This window comes from Eremomyces bilateralis, assembly GCF_010015585.1.
Source record: "Eremomyces bilateralis CBS 781.70 unplaced genomic scaffold P152scaffold_14, whole genome shotgun sequence".
In the NCBI taxonomy this organism is placed as follows: domain Eukaryota; kingdom Fungi; phylum Ascomycota; class Dothideomycetes; order Eremomycetales; family Eremomycetaceae; genus Eremomyces; species Eremomyces bilateralis.
Window position 1 is genome coordinate 20,700 of NW_022985080.1, and position 18,610 is coordinate 39,309.

Sequence of the window (18,610 nt, forward strand, 5' to 3'; positions counted from 1 at the left end):
GATAGAAAGATGCGGGTCTTGCCTGCATTGTTTGCAAATTCCGTGTTTGCAGTGCTCGCGATCCAAACGGGAACGGCCCCTTGGAACCGTCGCACATGCTTCAGGTTCCCGCAGGCCCGTTCCGCAAAGATCGATTTTTAACCAGTGATGCGCCTTAATTGATGCAATCCCTTGCGCTACTGGCAATGTTTCGTCATAAGATACCTCTCCCTCTAACTTACAATCCCATCGATGTTTTGTCCTTGCTCCCGGTGGAACGAGATCGATCGCTTCTCACTGGAGCATCTGCCGCTCTCTTCACCATCATGTTAGCATCATTACATCCGATGCTTCTCGCTTTCTGTGAGGGATATTGGTCAGAGGGGCTGATTCGTGTAGTTGGCGATAGGCTAGTCCTTCTGATACTCACCAAGCCTGGAATAGAGCATGTAGAGCGCCATTTGGTTGCATTCGGGTGTCCCGGTAATGGTCACCAGCCGTTCGTTGCTGTTGTCCTGCGGCTCGTTGATCTTGATCACGCTACCACTGAGAGTACGGATTTCGTTGATCTTCGCACCGCCTTTTCCGATAATAGCGCCGACCATATCGTTGGGGATATAGATTTGTTGAGTGACAGGCTGTCCCGGCATTCCCTGCATAGCCGGTTGAGCGGCAGTGGCATGAGCTGCTTGAGGCTGAGCCTGCGCGCCGTATTGTTGCGGCTGCTGAGGTCCTGCACCAGCGTAAGCCGCGCGAGGAGAGTTGGATGCGTAGTGCATCGCCGACTGAGGTTGCTGCTGAGGTGCTTGTCCGTGGAGGTACGGAACACCATATGGGTTCGAGGGAGTTCGTTGACTTTGGTTGTTGTGACGCCTGAAATTATCGGGAGGGCCCCATTGTCCACTAGCAGGTTGTGGAACATAAGGGACAACCTGCAATCCACCAGGCACCGCACTTGCCGGAGCACCACTTCGTGTGGCATACGCCGAAGCTGCGGGACCACCAAATCGCTCTGTCAGTTGCTCAACCAAGGTGCTCCCAACATAGTATGTCGCAATATGAACTGCATCAGCAACGCCAAGAACAACCAACGATCTCTCAGTTGAAAGGGGCAGGCAGGCATCCGAGGCGTTCAGTCGGGCTCCAGACGCTTCCTGAATCTCGCGGATGCGGACCCCACCTTTGCCAATGATCGAGCCAATGAGGATGTGGGGGATGAGCAAGCGGAGAGGGTAGGTCTTGGATTGGGGGGTGGAAGGTGCCTCGAGATCTTCATTGTTCAACGTACGAATGATCAACCCGAAAGCCTACAACTTTGTTAGCCTCGTTGACGGGAAAGTGAGAATCCTCTGGACAGACCTTGGCCACTGCATCGACAACCCCACTCACGGTGAGAATCCGCTCCGTAGCTCCCCGTGTATAGTCGGACACCGTGCACTTGGCACCCGACATTTTTCGGATTAGAGTGACATTTTCGCCACCCTTACCAATGACCGTCGCCGCTTCAGGGCTGGAGATGATCGCTCGAATATGGAGCCAGCCTGTTTCGTCCTGATGAGCGGGGCCTTGAGACGACGCTCGTCCGTTCGCGGTGGTCGTTGACTGAATGGGCTGAGTCCCAGGGACAGCTGCGGCATTTGCTGGTGCATCGGGCACCACAGTGTCGCCTTGCTCGTCTTTGATGCCGTTGGAAACTGACGCTGCCTCTGCTTCTGCGGTCGCATCCTGGGCAGGAGCAGTGCTCCCATTTTCACTCTTCTCCTCCTCTTTAACTACTTTATCCAATGCAGGTCGTTTTGCATCAGGCTGGTCGGCTGCACCGTTCGGAGAGGAAGGTTCCTCAAGAGGTCGCTTCTGCGATTGAGCCGTGGTGGCACTCGGAGACGCGGACATGGTGGCGGTTGCAATCCGGGAAAGTCTGCCTTCTTAGTTGCGCGAAGAGATTTGCGTGTCACAATACTCGTGATGAACGAAGGTGGTTCGAATGAAATTGCTTCGATTGCTTCTTATGTACAGCTGGGGGCTGTGTCGCAAAGGAAACGTGCTGGGTGCAGGCGGTCGGAGTGACAGCTGGAAGGAAGCAGACGGCTGTGAAGGGAGGGAGCGGTGAGGGGTGGATTGAGGGAGCGCTTCGTCGAAAGGGGTGGTGCAGTGGTGCGGGTGAGGAGGGTGAAATCGAGTCCTATGGACTGTTGGAGTGTCGAAATGCGCGGAAGCGAACTCAAAAGGTGCTGGTGCTCGAGGACGCAGAGGAGGAGGACTGGAGTGATGGAAGTGAAGGGATGATCGATGAGTGAGTTGGTGGTTGATATATCTCGCCTTTGAGGGAGATGAGGGAGACGAGGGAGCTGAAGGAGCTTGTGATCAAACCTCAAGCAGTGACGCCTCGCGTGACTGAGTCCTTCACTCCTTCTGAATTCGAGAAACTGGATCGAGGGCTCGCAGAAGGCAAGTCCTGGAAAAAGAAGAAAAAGAAGAGGAATTACCTGAAGCAACTAAAACTCTGTGAGTTGATGAAGGTCGAACAAAGATGATGGATGATGTGAAGAAAAGGGAGCGAAGACTGAGGACTGACAAGAGGCGGAGAGTGATCCGCAGAGAGAAATTCACAGTATCGATCATCACGTGATGCTTTCCGATCATCAATCCTGAGGATTCATCACGTGGTTGATCGTGGATTCGTGGCATATGATATGGAAAGTGTCAATAACTGGGGGAAGTCTCACTGAACTACGCAGACGCAATATCAAATGAACATTGTGGGTAGAAGTCAAAAACCACCAGTGTTGTAGACTTGGTCTCACTTGGTCTCACTTGGACAACCGTCGTGGACCCGATATCCAAGCAGAGAGGGCAAGCTTTGTTTTATCAAGTTTGGATTCATCAGATAATAATACTCGGTCCTGTAGAAGACGCTAAAAGGCAATCAGCAAGAATGGATCCGATCATTGCCAACATCCGCCAATTTGCTGAGAAGAGTCGGTCTCTGCGCGATGACCCGATGGCAGTGGAAGAGCGTGGAGACAAAGATTTGGAGGGGAGCCTTGATGCCACACTCCAAGAGCTTCAGGCCCAGATCGCAACCGCTTCACAGGCACTAGAGAAGGTCAGTTTAACGGAAAACCTGCATTTTATTTCTCGGATTTCATGGCTAACGGCAATAAGCTACGTGCTGAAAATGTGACCCTATCATCTACGGAGGATCTTGAGAACCCCAGACTTCGTCTACGCGAACTACAAGCTGTGAAACTTGGGATGGCATCGCTCGCTGCCAAACCGCCCATGCTTCCCTCAAGTGCCAGCGCTGCCCTTCCTTCTGTCCTAGCATACCAAACCATCAAACACTCCATTGCCGAGTCGAAGAAGGAGATTCCGAGCCTCGAATCCCAGATTTCCTTTCATGAGCACCAACTGCGGACGTCCAGGTCCCTCCAGACCGACCACTCCGATATCAACTTAGCATTACGAGCAAGGATCGATCTCCTACGGACCTCGTCGGGAAAAGAGTCGAGGAAAGACGTGCGGCAGATTGCGCAAGACCGCGTCAATGCCGGTAGAGCTTTACAGAAGCATCTTCGCTCTCGGGCAGCCTCGCTGAGGGCCGCGCTCCTGGAGTTTGCGGAGGAGCATCTTGCTGTTCAATTAGCCGCCGAGGAGCTCGGTGGGCCCGTCGTTGGCGATTCAATGGAAGTTGACGAAGATTCACTTGCGGCGGGTGTGTTCGGAAAGCGGAAATCTCAACCATCTGGAAAGAACGCGGAACAGAAACGGCAGCGGAGGTTGGAAGATATACGGGGCGCTGGGCCACAGACGGCCGAGAATGAAGTCTCGGAGAAATCCTTGGCTGGGGAAGAGTTCGTCGCCTTGGTTGATGCATTGGTAGAGGCACTCGATGGGAGGAGTCAAGACGGTGTCTACGTGAGGTTGGAGCGAGAGAGTGCTGCGGTCCGGTTCCTGGTCAGAGCAAGAGTTGCACAATTTCACCCAAAAGATGCGAGAAGGATTAGGCTGGTGGACTTTGGAAGAGAGTTGGACGACTAGACTTTGTGTTTAAACGGTCCATGGACCTTCCACCGTGTCTATGGGCTTTTCAACAAACATGCTCGTGGATTCCGGGGTTTCTCTGGATCGATCACCCATTTCTCGGGTGCCGGGAATCTGTGTTCTACACTCTACAGTGCCCTGACCTGAATCCATTCAACCGATGTTCCTAGCCAGATCAACCGGTTGTTGCTGCCGCATTCTCCAACCCGACCTCACAGACGGTCTCTCTGAATGACCGACCAAGACGCCGCACCGAAGTTTAGATGAGTTGTGAAGGCTGAAGAACACGAACCCCTGACAGTTCATATGCTAAATCTTGGGGAGTACATAGAACCGGTGCAACGACTCCAAGGAGACATGTGTTACGACCGGAGTTAGTGATGGAAACCAGCTACCGTCGCGTAGGGCAGTACTCGTGTTTCACTTGTCCGGAATTGCGCACAAAGGGACAGAGCACATCTAAATCGGGAAATGACACGAAATTCAACATCGAAGATTGGACTCCGTTTGATCTTCAATAGGAGAAATCACCCTCTCCGGAGATGTGGGCCATGAATCCCATGAGGCACTCGCACAATCCCGAGTGTTCCGCCGAGTATGGTAGTAAACTACATAGTAAGTCGCCTTTGTCCTGGCAATGTCGCTCCGAAAGTCGAACTGAGAAGCACTGCATCGGATATTTCTGCGTGGGATTTGTTCTCGCGCTGGTCATGCGACGATTACCATATCATTTCAGTCGTCTTCTCCTGTCTAAAATATCCACTTAGTCGTTTTTTGGGGTACTATCAGGTACTGGGAATTGGAAGCCAGTCTCCTGGCTCATTGCCATCGGCGAGGTCCGCCTATAATCAGCATTCTAGTCGCACTGACAGATTTTCAAGGGCATGCCAACAACACCAACCTCCATTCGGACGACTTGGGCTCGAAGAGTTTTGCATATGGGACGCGTAAGCCACCTCCAACAGCCGATCAGCCACATGCCCACATCCTAAGCGCGAGTCACAAATCGAACGCTCCAGCCGGAACGGTTGATGGGAGTGAGTACTGCCGATCGGAGTCGCTTAGCTCATAAATGGGACTTCCATTCGCCACCTTTCTGCTGTGATTCTGTGAAGTGCGAACTTTTCTCTCCGTGCACAACTGGGACCACCCCTAGGGGCACCCCGTGGCTTCAGGGGTTGGTGTATTAAGAAACACTACTTCCCGGTCAGGACCGATGCTTTGTCTGGACAATGGTAATAATGGTGCCTCATTGTGTCGAGAGGCGATCCCGAATAGATCGGGCTCGCTTGGCTGGTGGCGAGTATGGACGACGTGGCTTGGTTCTCCTGAAGTTCGCGATACCTTAGGGCCCTATGCCTCGGACCGTCGATCGCTTATTCCTCTACGTACAATGAAGATCAGTCCCCTCAGAACAAGGCCTCCAATGTCGGTTCACACACTGCTCGAATTTTCCAGAATAGAACGAAGGATACGATCTCCAATTCATCGATTTTGATTGGTGTCCCATCGGAGACCATCCCAACCCCTCAGGAGACAGGATATGCCCTCCACACCACTTTGAGCAATTCGATTCGAACGGCTGTCTATCCTCTCCCAACGAAGCAGTAGCAGTTTCTGTCTTTAGAAACCATGTTGGATGGCAAATCAACACAATGATATCAGGGGACAGCAGCATAGCATACCAACGATATCGCCTGTGATGTCGTTGAGCGGAGCTGTCCAATTTGCAATGACGTCATCCACGTCTCCTCCCGCGCCCAATCGCATGAATGGAGTTACGCACATTAGCTTGAGCACTCATGCGGTGGACAAAAATCCTCGCATTGCCGAAGTGCACCCACCACCAATACTCTACAGGGGTCTTCCTCACCAAATCACCATCTATACAGTCACTTATTATGAGTTAAAACCATGCTTGCGTTGTTGGATCTCCACGAAATTGACGGCACCACAGATACGTGATCTTTCCGTAGAACCCCTATGGGGCCGCCTTCGGGATGGATTATGAGGGTTTTCACGAAATGGGATCATATTAAAATGATGTGTATTAATTACTTGTAGAATGCATTAAATCCTACAGGTCTTGTGTGGGCGCAGGTGCACTTCGGTAATGCGAGGATTTCTGTCCACCGCGTGGCACTATCGAGTGTCGAGGATCGGCTAGGTATTGACTATCGAGCATCGAAAGGATCGTTCTCCGCAATTATTCGTATCATTATTGGACTAGAGTACTTGCGAACTGTGGTACATGGGCTTTCAGAGGGCTACATGTACCCGCGTTATTGATCCTCAAGGCGTCAAGCTGGTCATCCCAAGTGGCTTGTTCTCATTCATGGTCCCTGGTTCGGCATACAATAACTAACACAGGATGGGCAGCACTGCAGTACCGATGAAGCCTGAAGGCTATGATTTATGAACCTGAATTGAGAATTTATCCTGAAATTACACGGAGTGATACTGTAGACGATGCTAGGGGAGATTGACAGCCACGAGGCACGGCACAGGCTGTGGGGTTTCCTACCGTCTAACGGTTTAGTCTCAGATTGGAGCCAATTAGCCAAACTCTCAATTTCCTGCCCCCATTTTAGCAGTTTTGGCAACCGTTGAAGTTTGAACATCTTTCCGGGGCAGGTTTTCGGAGTCGGAAATCGGAGATCGGAATAGAGGTCGATCATGCTGTCCAATGATAAGAATCGAAAAATGGGGAGGAGAGTAGTGGCGCGAGAATTGGGGGGAACTGACGTTCCAGTTTCTTCCACCGTCCCTCCAATCTCCATTGGTCCTAATTGGAGTTAGGACTCACGATGGCAGGGGATGAGCCGGCCGAAGAGGTCCGATCGAGGCATCGATGCCGTCATCCAATTTTAACTTTGATCATGGATGGCAGGCACTGCAGGATGGATCATGGAGCACACTACACAACGCAAGTCGACATGCGGCATGAGATAATTCGTAAACCATTACAGTATTCCGCAATATCGCAATTGCTATCATTGCACGGTTCGCTAGGATGTCCAGCTCAAATTCGCCCCAATTTTGGAGGCCTACGTTGTCTCAATGTCCCGGTAAGACCGAAATTGATCACTGATGTGATGACGTCCGTGGCAATTCAGAAACCGAGGCATGGATCCCGTCGTCCAAAAGTCTACGGTCCGTGTCAATGGTCAATCATCAATGGGCAATAAGGTGAATGCAGCTCAGTTCAACAGGAAGCATTGACATCAGACAAAACGAGGAGCGGGATGTGTCGCCGATTCCTGACCATTCAGAATATGACAATTGACAACCAACTCAATTGTCCTCGAGATGAGAAAGCCGTGGGATGCAAGGGGAAATGGGAGGTAGCAGACTGGCAGGACAGAGGGTCAAATCGGGTAACCAGGAGCGTGTGGCAAGATTTCCGATATTATGTTTGATGTCCTATATCCTATGGGAAGAATATGAAACAATTGACAAAGATCAAGAGTGTAGGCATCGGACTTACCCGTCGCCATACTGTACCGTATCCAGAGTCTCAGTGTCGAATGGAGTTCGGAAGACTTCAGATATGAATGCGCCGGATTATTACCGTGATGGAGAATCCAATTTCACGGAGATGAGGGGAGGCAATGTTAAGTTGCCCAGCGATATTCCATAATAATAAACAGCCCCGGAAATGTGGTTTCATTTCACGTTGACAGCGGTACCATGCGAATCGGTCTCTGGCAGCCAACTGCACTGGATGACTATCATCAGAGCGCGACGATATGACGATGAAGCTCGCGAAAAGGTCCCCGTGAACTTCCTGGGCTGCGAATACCAGGTGCTAGTTGCCACGGAGCACAGCTCCGTCGTGTACGCGTATGCCAGCGCCGACCGCTAAAGAGTCATTAGATCATGTCTGGGACCACAGGGGACGGATCAGGGCGTGGGAGATTGTCCGAGTAGCTTGACGAGGGTTTGTTCTGAAAAATAAGTGCGAGATAAAGTGGAGCGAGATGGGTCCCGGAATTCGGAAAGGATGAAAGCGTGCGAACTGCGAAGTCCTGGAGAACGTCAGGCCGCATCAACAAAAGCCACTCACGACCTATCGAAGCTTAGGGAGCTGCTGTCGGAAGACTGGGCGACGTCGTTTTCTCGACACCTCTGTTCTTCAACCATCAATCTTAGTATTCTTCACCTCGTTAGCCAGTAGGAGTCGGCGCCGGTTGGGCATGGCCTGCCACACAACAGCCTCATAAAGTGCCGCCGCCCCGGTTAATTGTCAGTGTGCGGCAGAGCCCATGTCAGATTTGTAGATCCTACAGACAGTAGGTGAGTGGAAGCCCTTTGTCATTTGTGGCTGTGGCACGGAAATACGGAGTGGTCTAAGAATTATGAAGGGACTTAAAGATTTAGGGCGGATTGACCTCAGGGGCTACGGCTCATTTGCTCAGTCGCCCTTCAGAGTTCAGACTTCAAGTCGTACATCCGGCATCCTCGACTCTCGAGGCTCGAATGGCCGTCATTATGGAAACATTCATACATCCTTCATAGGTATTCTGTAATTCATCCGAGAGAGGTGGGTGACATCGGTGCTATCTAGATCGGGCTTAGCTTGTAGAGCTTCATTCATGCTTAAACTACGTAATAAGTAAACATGAATCTGAATGGAGAATTAACTTCCGCATCACGTTTCCTTGTCGCCCATGCATTATTATACGAGTTACGGTATCACTTATTGATTACCTATTCGGCTTATCCATACAAGTCACAAACCACTCTACGCCGCCACCGCCCATGCGGTTCAACGTCCACCGGTATACAGTACCAGCCCACTGCCCACTAGTTAAGGCAGGTAATGAACTAGGCAGGACGCTCTACACTCTACACTCTACAGGTGTCCACTGTAGCACTGTCCACCACTTGTGGCGGTGTCCGCCTCTCTTCGGTTCCGCATGCCCTGATGAATTAAATTCGGTTTGATGAGCTGTGCTCCCAGTCCCCCACAGTCCCACTTGCCACCACCAGTCGCTATCTTGCCGCTTTTCTCGCTACAGGGTACTTGGAAGTCGAAAACAATGCTAGAGCCTATTAGAGCGATGCTACCGCAGTAGTTAGCAATGCTTTTGGCACACCGTGTCCTGTGTCCTTGTCTAGCCATCGAACAACCCTATTTTCGATTCCACCATCGCGAAATGGCATTCTGACCGATTCCCCCATATCTCCCAGGACTTCGATGCGGGCTTTTCTGTGGATTGGCTTGTTGGCTAATTTATTACCACTGCTATTCCCTACTCCGTACTGCTACGTACTACCGTCAACCGTGTCTTCCCTCGCTCGACTTGTCGGTCCTCGCCAAACTCTCCCTTTCAGCCGCGCTATTGCTCCCTTTCTATCCGCTCTCCGTATAGACTTCTACCTGCATGGCCACCATCTGAAGTTCCTTTCTCGCCCTCTCCGATCTTCACTTCACTGCCCTGCTCCACCTTTCGGACGCGCAATTCTTTGATAGCGACGTTCTCGACCCGGCCGCTCGAGGAGACCTATTCCGAATCCACACTTGTCCTCCGTCGCACTGTTGCGCTGTACGACCGAACAGCCACTTCCCATCTCCCACGCTCGTTTATGAATTCCTTGGCCCTCCTCCGCGATTCTTAGCTGTGGCTTGACTCCTCCCGCGCCAGTTTTCCAGTGTCCCCTATGCTCTCACGTTCACCCTTTGAACGCGTTCTCTTATAGCAGTTCTCCCCGATTTAGCAGATGCTATAGCGTGTCACTTGGGCGTACTGCTCTTCCCACACCGCTATGTTTCGAAACCGGTAAGTTTATGGAGTTTGATTTTGTGCATGCTACTGTCTTCATCAAACGAGACAGCCAGCCTCTGGCTGGTGATGACCGAAATACACCAAACAAGGCGCGGCTCGAAGTCCGCAACTCGGCTGACCCGACTTGTTCGCAGGACTGGCTCCCAGAAACCCAACGAGGAGTTGATAGCAAGTTTCAAGTCAAGCTATCCACAACTCGCGACAACCTCTGGCTCCTCTGTCGCTCCTATCCAAGGCCATACGTCGCTAACCGATGCTCTGGATGTCGCTGTACAGTCCCGGTAAGTGAATTGCGTGGATGCACCTTTACATGGCCCATCATTTCCCTTTTCGACATCACCCTTCAATCTACTCCGCCCTGCCAGTCCCTTTCAAATGCCAGTCAATCACAGAAATAGAACCGTTTGCCCCTTCGCTTTTTAAACCCTCATTACTATCGTTTCGTATCAATAATCAAACCCGATATATACATGTCACTGTCTTTTGGAGTTATACTAACATGGCGCTCGTTTACCATAATAGTCCCTTCCCAGAGGACCATGATATCAAAGATGAGGATCCTACCCCGAGAGGAAATCCTGAGCAATGGCGGTTTACACCCTCGATAATGGATCCCAATTCTTTCACCTTTACTTCTTTCGCCAATCAGCCGCCTGGCTACTATACCCCGACGCCTGGTGGCACGAACACCTTCTATCACAGTCAAGCTGGAGATCTTCATACTCCCGGCTTCACTATGGGGCTGGGGACTCCGCTCTCTTTACCACATGTAACCTCAGAAGGTGGACCGGCCACTACAGCCCCGTTGCACGGGTTTCAGCCATCCATCGCGCCGCTCCATTTTCAGAACCCGAACCCTTTCGCAATCCCTCATCACCCGGAATCATTTGCTCCACATCAGTTCCAGCAGCCAGAGTCTTCCTTCCATCCGTTGGAGACCAGCCACGAGGACCCTTCAATAGGCGACATGCATGTCGATGTTGAGATGCACGAAGACCCCCAGGCGCTATCTTTTCCTGCGACCTTTGAGCAGACGAGTTTGATGCCCCATGCTCCTCAACAAGCTCTTGAGAAGTAAGCGTACCATTTGAAATTTGTTCATGATTTTGATTCTTACATGGCCCAGTTTCCGATATCACGTTACTTTGAATGCTCCGACAGCAATGATCAAACACGCAGACGAGATACCAGTCACTTATCTGAACAAAGGACAAGCATACTCTATCTCGGTCGTCGATACCAGACCAGAACACATGTCTGGGGTTATACCCCGATACCGAACGTTCGTCAGAATATCATTCGAAGACGAACAGCAGCGACAACGACCGACCGCATGCTGGCAACTTTGGAAAGAAGGCCGAGGATCAAATGAGGCTCATCACCGTGGTGGTCGACTGCAGGCCGTCGAATTCGTTGATCCATCTCAAATCGGTGGCGGCGAGCTGCTCGGACGACCACAGGTCGAAGTGGACTGCGCCTCTTTCGATGGGTTCGCGGTATTCTGGTCCCCCCCGCCAGGCGGATCAAGCGAATGCTCCATCGCTGTTAGATTCAACTTTCTCTCCACCGATTTCAGCCACTCGAAAGGCGTCAAGGGCATCCCAGTGCGACTCTGCACCAAGACCGAGTTGGTGACCTTCGAGGGTCCCCAAGGCTCTCCGGAGCAGATTCCACCGAACCAGACTATTACCACAACACCCGAAACATGTTATTGCAAAGTCAAGCTATTCCGTGACCATGGTGCGGAACGCAAGCTCTCGAATGACGTCGCCCACGTCAGGAAATCGATCGAGAAATTGAAAACCCAGATTTCCAACCTCGAATCTGGCTTGAAAGACTTCGGCAAACGCAAACGTGCAAGCCTGGAATCGAAGACGATTGCTGGGAGCTCACGGCCGGGCAAGGTTCCGAAGCACAAGCGCACCTGGAGCATGTCGAGTGCAAGCACTGGCGAGCGAGAGGGCAGTGGAAGAGGAGGCGCTGAGGAGGACCTTCATCTCAAGCTGGCTACTCTTCAAGACATGTTTACCAGTACTCGACCAGCCAGTGTCCTTTATTTGAAAGGAGAGGAACCAGATGATCCGGACCTCCATCCTGTTCACCTGACCGGTACTGAGGCGTTCGATTTGGTAACAAAATTGGATGCTTCTACTGGTCCCCTGGACGCTGGCGTCTGGGAGCGCCAAAGTGGTCACTCGAGCAGCATTGTAAGCCCTACACCAAGTACGCGCAGTATCCACAGCGGCGGTCGAAGAAGCTCGCAGATTGCGCCATTTAATCCCTCGGGCAGAATTGAGAGCAATGAATGGCGCAGCATAACCGGTCAGACTGCTACTGGCGACCTTCCTGGACAATCGGTGACCGCGAACATGGCCGGGCAGTTGTCAAGCGTCCCTGAGGGTCCTGTGAAGGTCCCGAAACAAAGTACTGGCGGTGACGACGGCCACAGCTTATCAGGATGGATAGAGGCGATCGGCGTGGACTATAGTTACCAACCGCCATCCGAACAGGCGATGAAGCCAAGTGAGTCCCCCCCATTTTTTTATTTTAAAAAAAACCAAAAAACATCTTGTTTGCATTGTCTAACGTGAAGAGCAATAGTTGCAAGTTTCTATATTCTTCCACGCTTGCGCGGCCAACCCTCTGACGACCCCTATTACCGCGCCATCTACCTCATGACTCGAACCGCGAAAGACTTGACCGATACCATTTCTGCGAAATGCGGTATCGATCCAACCTTGGTGCAACGTGCTCTGCGCGTCAACGCGAAAGGACTCAGCATCCTCATCGACGACGACGTGGTCCGTGAAATGCCGGAAGGCATGGATATGGTCGCCGAGTTCGTTGATCTGAAGCCAGAGCGTGGTATCGACAGTCTGCCCGCGCCTCCTGCACGAACGAAGGGCGAGTGGGATCCCGATCATACCGATATTCAACTCGACAGTGACATCGGGATTGTTGAAGATAATCGAGTGGACGTGTGGGAACTACGCCTCATTTTCTAATCCTTCTCCATGGAGCTGCCGGCCCAATAATCGCATTCCTTACGACGCATCTTTCTTTGACCAAGACTGGTTCCCAAGCGAACAAATACCTCCCTAGCTAAGGGTTCCTTAACTCTAATATTTCTTACGGACTTGCATCGGCGAAATAGGTGTTGCTTCAATGCACTCCTTTGACCATTTCGCCAACGATCACGCTAAATTTGGATCAACTATTTACTTCAATGATACCCCGAAATCTTTTTGTCCTTATTCCTTTCAACGACCAAGCAATGATAACGGGCAATGATTCCTCCTTCATAAATTCCCTGCAAAAATTTTATTGCCGAGGGCACGGAATTTCCACTCACTCTCCTTTGTTTCTTGGAGTTAGCTTTGGATTTATCTATCGGGATTAATTCTCTGCCACCCTACAGCCGGTCACCATTAGATCTCGCGAACTGTCTTTGCCCATGAAATTCATTTCTAATATATGAGATACCCCGATCCTTCATGATCAACACAATAATGTGCTTTCCTACGTCCGCTTTGCCTCCCAAGCGCCATGTAGGAAAGGAGGTGGGCTGTGCGGCACACTTTGGACCACGTACTGTACCCTGGACAGGGAATTTTCTCCTTTATTCGCAGTTTCGGAATTCCTTTAACTTGTTGGCGCGGATTGGCTCGTGGCTGGCCACAGCTAGCGCGGTCATCCCCCCTTTGACTTCAGTCTGTATGTCTCCGAGCAAATATATGGCGAATTATTGGCCCAAGGGACGAGTATTGTTCTCTCATATGTAAAGGTAATCAAAACCTGCCTAAGATAATTTACAGCGCGTTTGAAGAGGATGGGGTCTCCTTGGGCGCAATTCACCCCCACCCTTTTGTTTCAGCGGCCGACAGTTCGATCCATTCAGTACCTACGATATAAGTTGGACGCCTTGCGATCACCTCACTCGACGTGCCAACTTTCTACAAACCATTGGCCATTCCGGTGGACTGGAAAGCTGGTTCCCTGCAGCCTTGGGCCAGTGAGGATTCTTACCGGGTTCTCGTCGAAATGGCACCCTGAGGTGTGCATTAGGGCTGTCTCTGTCAAGTTCGATTCTGCGAGTTAAATCGCTGATACGGACTTGATATCTAGGAGTCTGACGGGATACGCTGGGGAACGCTGCCTGGGAGGTGATGGCTCGGCCCTTAGGGTGTTAATACGGGACCATTGGCTACGGCCCCAGGAGAAAGCGAGGGGGGGCTCGAAGATGCAGGAAGACGTAGCTGAGCATATCGAGTTGACGAAGGTTTATTGATAGTGACAACGGTGATGCATCCAACGGCACATGGATCAGACCACGCGCAGGTTATTCGACAGATTCAGGGCCCTGTGGCAGAAGCCGATGCAGGAGAGTCTGCCAGGACCTAGGGGAAACCATGTGCATGGAGGAGTGGGATGTTCAGGAGAACGCGTGTCCAACGGACGGTGAGAGGTTGGAGATGTTAGGATCTTCGTGCCTTGTACCACCTTTCTCTACGAGCGCTGCAAAACCACCATAAAAAGAATGAAACCATGGGATTTGGTCGAGATCGTCCTTACTTTCAGTGTAGGAAGTGATATGCGGACAACCCTCCTTGCGTGTACATTGCACTGCTCGCTTCCATGCGGAGGCCATTACACGACAACAGAAGGATTTACTGGGACCCTCTTCTATATTTTAATTTTATTGAATATACCGACAGTCTGGTACGAGCACCAACAGCATCCAGGTCCATAGTGTAGTGTTGAGGCATACAGTACCCGGCGCATGTAAGGTACATACATAGTATGTATCGATCACGATCGTGATCTATCCTGCCACCATACATGTACATCAACGTGGCAGCATGGTATAGGTACATGTCTGGCGACCATGTCAGAGATCACCTTGTTTGACGCATGGGGAGTCATTGCTGGTGGTATTTCTCTTTCACGTTACTGTTTTTGGATGTTAGGGCGTACGACGCTCGCCACCACCGACGTTTCTTCGCGATCTGCAACTTGAAACGCTCGGAACTAGGGTTGCGCAAGAACATCCCGCTGACCACTGTGCTATTCCCAGGAGCTCCTGCTATCTACGGGTACGATGATTGGATAACCCCCTTTTCGATTAAATTGTTTCCAGATGGGCGTGTATGACTGCGTCATTGAACGGGCGGTGCTCAGCTCGCCTTTGTCGAATATTTATCGAACCAGGACATTGAAAAGGTCTGGAAGGAGGTTGGATCCTAGGTATGCCATGTAGACACAAACTGCGGAAACGAGGGGATGCTGGAAGCCTATCTGCAAGAACCTGTAGCTGTAGGGCATCCACTGGGGGAGAAGGTTCCGGAACAATCCACTAGTACTAAATACTGCTCCATGCAAGATGCACCGACTGACGAGTGGTGCAGGTAAAAATGGTAAGTTCGCATCATGATATCATCTGCCTGACTATGGATTCTATCACGCTGAAGCTAGGGCACACTGCCACGTCGACAACAAGGATCGCCAACGCCACGACATTTACTACCTCGTCATCGGACCTATGCCGAGGACTACTACCTTAACAATCAGTGGCGCCGGCAACATTCAAAGGAGGCAATCTTGTATCATGGTCATTCATTAGACATGGAGTCATTTCACCAATATCAATACATAACTAGCATTTGCGTAGAGCCCTATGACCGAAACCGAGGCTCGCGAGTATTACATCATCCTCTTTAAGTAGGTCAGAACTTGTATAATACCATTCTTAGATATATGTAATATAACCTTGGCAACTGTGCAACCGCTCAACTCCAGACAAATTGAATTGATACATCCAAATACATTCCTATACTTCTGAAGCTCTTGCGACTAGAGTGACCTATGTACAGTACATCGACGAAGTGTATGAAAGCCATGTCCCTTGGAACTCAGTATTGGCGGAAGCGAAGCTTGAACACGTCAGTAAGACACAGTAGCAACGGCTGGTGTAGTATCCACAAACCTCAATGAGATCAGCTATTGAATGGGACAACACCGCCCTCTGGCGTCGACTGGACCGGCGCAGTGTCACTTGGGGCGCGGACGACTATATCTTCGACAGCGCGTTTACTGTTGAAGGGAACAACGCCACCGTCAACAGTGGACTTCACGGGCTGGGTATCACTCCGTGCCGATACAGCTACCGATATTGTGTTAGCTAATACCAGTTCTGGTGCTTAAGTACATGCGTCCTCATACCATCGCTGACCGGAGCCGCATAGCCGAAGGCGAGGAGAGTAAAGATGGACATGAGAATGCTAGACCGCATCTTGTTAAGTATATGTCTTGTAGTTCCGCTGAAAGTCTTCCGTGAATAAAAATGACGATAAAGAGTGAAAACAGTTGGTCGTCCGGCGACTTAGTGGTTGAATCGAAGACGGAGAATGAATGACAGCAAGATCAAGAGAGAGCTGACAGATGCAATGACATGGAAATATTCAGTGTAGGCGAGCCAGTGTATTTAGGAACTTTGGTTTTGATGATATGAAAGGAACGAAATCCGAGACCAGACCTTCGCAGCTGAGACGTGCTATGTCGAGGCGTGTCTGGCATGACTACCGATCACCCTCGAGAAGGCAAGCTGTGGGTCAAAACCTGTCGCAGAATGGCATCCAGGCAAACTCGAGGCTAAAGGACGCTCGCAGATGCAGATATCACGCAGCAGACGATGTTTAATTGATGGTCTACCCATATCGGACGTGTACTGTAACCTCCTCCTGATGATGATGTTGAGCTGGTTTGACCATAGAATCGGCGGCGACAACCACTGCGAAGCTTGGTGAATACACCAAATCGAGGATAGGTCCCATTATTCCTTTTCCGAGTCCGGACTAGGTTCATTTTAACCAGGAGAAAGCGAAACTCGTTTGTAACTGTCTCGAAACCGAGGGAGTATCAGGAGTAACCATGGGTCATGATCGGGATTGAGAACGGCGGACAGGAACCTTTCTACCCATTTGTCCTCCATTACCATACTGCATCCACCTGCAGATGGGGTTCATATGGAATGATCCGGTAGTCATCAGTGTCGGGTTCGGTCTCCCGTCTGAGAAAGGCAGATGTAAAGATTCAGTTCCGAAGCATGAAGCACATGATGCACGTGACCTTAGGTGTTTAGGAGCTGGAGCTGGAGTATGCCTTAGGCGCCAAGGCATACAGGCCTCCCGTGCCACATGCAGTTTTCACTTGCCACATGTAGTCTTAACTTTGGACCTCACTTTACTAAGTCGTGCAGGAATCTAGCTTATTATGGCCCGGCGCTACGAGGAGGAACCAGAGGATGGGACCCCTCCACTAGGTCTTGTATGGAACATCGTCGCCTTTCCTCTCTTTGTCTTTGGAACGCCTACGAGCAGTGCTATTCCTCTTAATCACGAGCGGCCGTATAATTTGCTGATTGTGAAGTCAGGCTGCATTCTTTCGACCCGCTTTCTGCTGTAGCACTTCCCAAACGCCCAGTCGGGGTCTCACACGTGCTCGCATAGCCGCCGATTAGAGCGGACCAAAGGCTCCGTCCACGATATCGAGAGAGATCGCACTGGAGATTGCTGGCTGCCGTTCTCGAAGGAAGGATATAGTGGAATCTGGACATCATCTGCCCGCTTCTAGTTTATACCTGATATCGTCTACGTCGCAATCAGCGCCGTATAAGTGTTCTCGTGGCCTTATCATCGTTTCTCACTGAGCCATGGCAACTCAGGCCCACTGTGCATATTGTTTTGAGTGTCTCTCAGCCTCCCTTGAGAAGCGGCGACCCCTTGGTCTCGCTGAAGTGGAAGAGCTATGGGACAAGTACGAAACGGGCTCCCAAGTCGATGACCTACAGACCGGCCACCATGATGTGGACGAGGATGAAGATATGGACGGTGCTCCGATACGGAACCTAATCCATCCTGCTTCCCATCAGCCTCAAGCTATAAGCCGATTACTTGCTCCAAGTCCCTCCACGGCTTCCGCCTCGTCTTCCTCGATCCCCTCCACAACTTCTTCAACGACTCCGTCTACTAGCGTCTCCGACTCCACCTCTACCCCACCTACGTCCAAATCCGCATCAAGGTCCTCATTCTTTTCAATACCACGTCGACTTCGAAGACTCTCCAGGGACCAATCCCACTCCATAGCGGCCCCGGGCGATCATCCGCTTTTCGTGACGTGGAATACTGTCTCACGGAGCGAGCACAAGAGTTTACGAGGATGCATAGGGACATTTGAACCTCAAGAGCTAGATGATGGCTTGAGGAGCTATGCGCTGACCTCGTAAGGAGAACATGCTCGATTGGATGACCAGATTATTGACACTCTCACAGGGCATTCGATGACACCCGATTCAACCCCATCGTACTTTCCGAACTACCCACACTCGAATGCGGCGTTACCCTCTTGACCAACTTCGAGCCTGCACCTGGTCCACTCGGATGGGAGGTTGGCGTGCATGGGATACGGATATCCTTCATCTGGCACGGCCGCAAATATGGCGCCACGTACCTTCCCGATGTGGCGAAGGAGCAAGGCTGGACCAAGGAAGAAACAATGGTAAGTCTGATGCGGAAAGCCGGGTGGACGGGGCGACGGGATGAATGGAGAAGAGTGCTGGAAGCGGGGAACGGCGCAGATATAGTGAGGTACCAGGGTAAGAGAATCGGTCTCCTTTATGAGGAGTGGAAGGAATTCCATGAATGGGTTAATGGCTTAGAGAAGCGCGCTAGTAGATAGTAACCTCCATCTTTGGATCATACCCAAAGTTAGAAGCATTCAAGGACACTGAAGTGGGCTACCTT

At 51.1% G+C, this 18,610-nt stretch overlaps 7 protein-coding genes across 7 annotated transcripts; 5 read left to right on the forward strand and 2 right to left on the reverse strand.

Annotated features, from left to right (window-relative positions):
• Positions 1–207: 207 nt before the first annotated feature.
• On the reverse strand, positions 208–2,127 carry P152DRAFT_63027 (uncharacterized protein). Its single transcript, XM_033683122.1, has 3 exons — positions 1,339–2,127; positions 410–1,286; positions 208–340 (listed from the first exon to the last, which is right to left on the reverse strand). The coding sequence occupies exons 1-3, from the start codon at positions 1,870–1,872 to the stop codon at positions 318–320; spliced, it is 1,434 nt and encodes a 477-aa protein (XP_033532789.1). The 5' UTR covers positions 1,873–2,127; the 3' UTR covers positions 208–317.
• Positions 2,128–2,763: 636 nt separating this feature from the next.
• P152DRAFT_62960 (uncharacterized protein) lies at positions 2,764–4,320 on the forward strand. Its single transcript, XM_033683121.1, has 3 exons — positions 2,764–2,832; positions 2,889–3,085; positions 3,145–4,320. The coding sequence occupies exons 2-3, from the start codon at positions 2,915–2,917 to the stop codon at positions 4,018–4,020; spliced, it is 1,047 nt and encodes a 348-aa protein (XP_033532790.1). The 5' UTR covers positions 2,764–2,832; positions 2,889–2,914; the 3' UTR covers positions 4,021–4,320.
• A 2,605-nt stretch (positions 4,321–6,925) lies between these two features.
• Positions 6,926–7,491, forward strand: P152DRAFT_63194 (uncharacterized protein). The gene is made up of 2 exons (XM_033683124.1): positions 6,926–7,400; position 7,491. Exon 1 carries the CDS (start codon positions 6,960–6,962, stop codon positions 7,209–7,211), a length of 252 nt encoding a protein of 83 aa, XP_033532791.1. The 5' UTR covers positions 6,926–6,959; the 3' UTR covers positions 7,212–7,400; position 7,491.
• A 2,153-nt stretch (positions 7,492–9,644) lies between these two features.
• Positions 9,645–13,062, forward strand: P152DRAFT_63206 (uncharacterized protein). The gene is made up of 5 exons (XM_033683125.1): positions 9,645–9,806; positions 9,947–10,093; positions 10,335–10,886; positions 10,939–12,335; positions 12,414–13,062. Exons 1-5 carry the CDS (start codon positions 9,793–9,795, stop codon positions 12,815–12,817), a joined length of 2,514 nt encoding a protein of 837 aa, XP_033532792.1. The 5' UTR covers positions 9,645–9,792; the 3' UTR covers positions 12,818–13,062.
• Positions 13,063–15,805: 2,743 nt separating this feature from the next.
• Positions 15,806–16,101, reverse strand: P152DRAFT_474783 (uncharacterized protein; the record flags this gene model as incomplete). Its single annotated transcript, XM_033681351.1, has 2 exons — positions 15,806–15,972; positions 16,032–16,101. The coding sequence occupies 2 exons, from the start codon at positions 16,099–16,101 to the stop codon at positions 15,806–15,808; spliced, it is 237 nt and encodes a 78-aa protein (XP_033532793.1).
• A 918-nt stretch (positions 16,102–17,019) lies between these two features.
• Positions 17,020–17,396, forward strand: P152DRAFT_63249 (uncharacterized protein). Its single transcript, XM_033683126.1, has one exon. It carries the CDS (start codon positions 17,082–17,084, stop codon positions 17,271–17,273), a length of 192 nt encoding a protein of 63 aa, XP_033532794.1. The 5' UTR covers positions 17,020–17,081; the 3' UTR covers positions 17,274–17,396.
• P152DRAFT_515164 (uncharacterized protein) lies at positions 17,065–18,545 on the forward strand (the record flags this gene model as incomplete). The annotated part of the gene is made up of 2 exons (XM_033682887.1): positions 17,065–18,089; positions 18,140–18,545. The coding sequence occupies exons 1-2, from the start codon at positions 17,521–17,523 to the stop codon at positions 18,543–18,545; spliced, it is 975 nt and encodes a 324-aa protein (XP_033532795.1). The 5' UTR covers positions 17,065–17,520.
• Between the last annotated feature and the right edge of the window lie 65 nt (positions 18,546–18,610).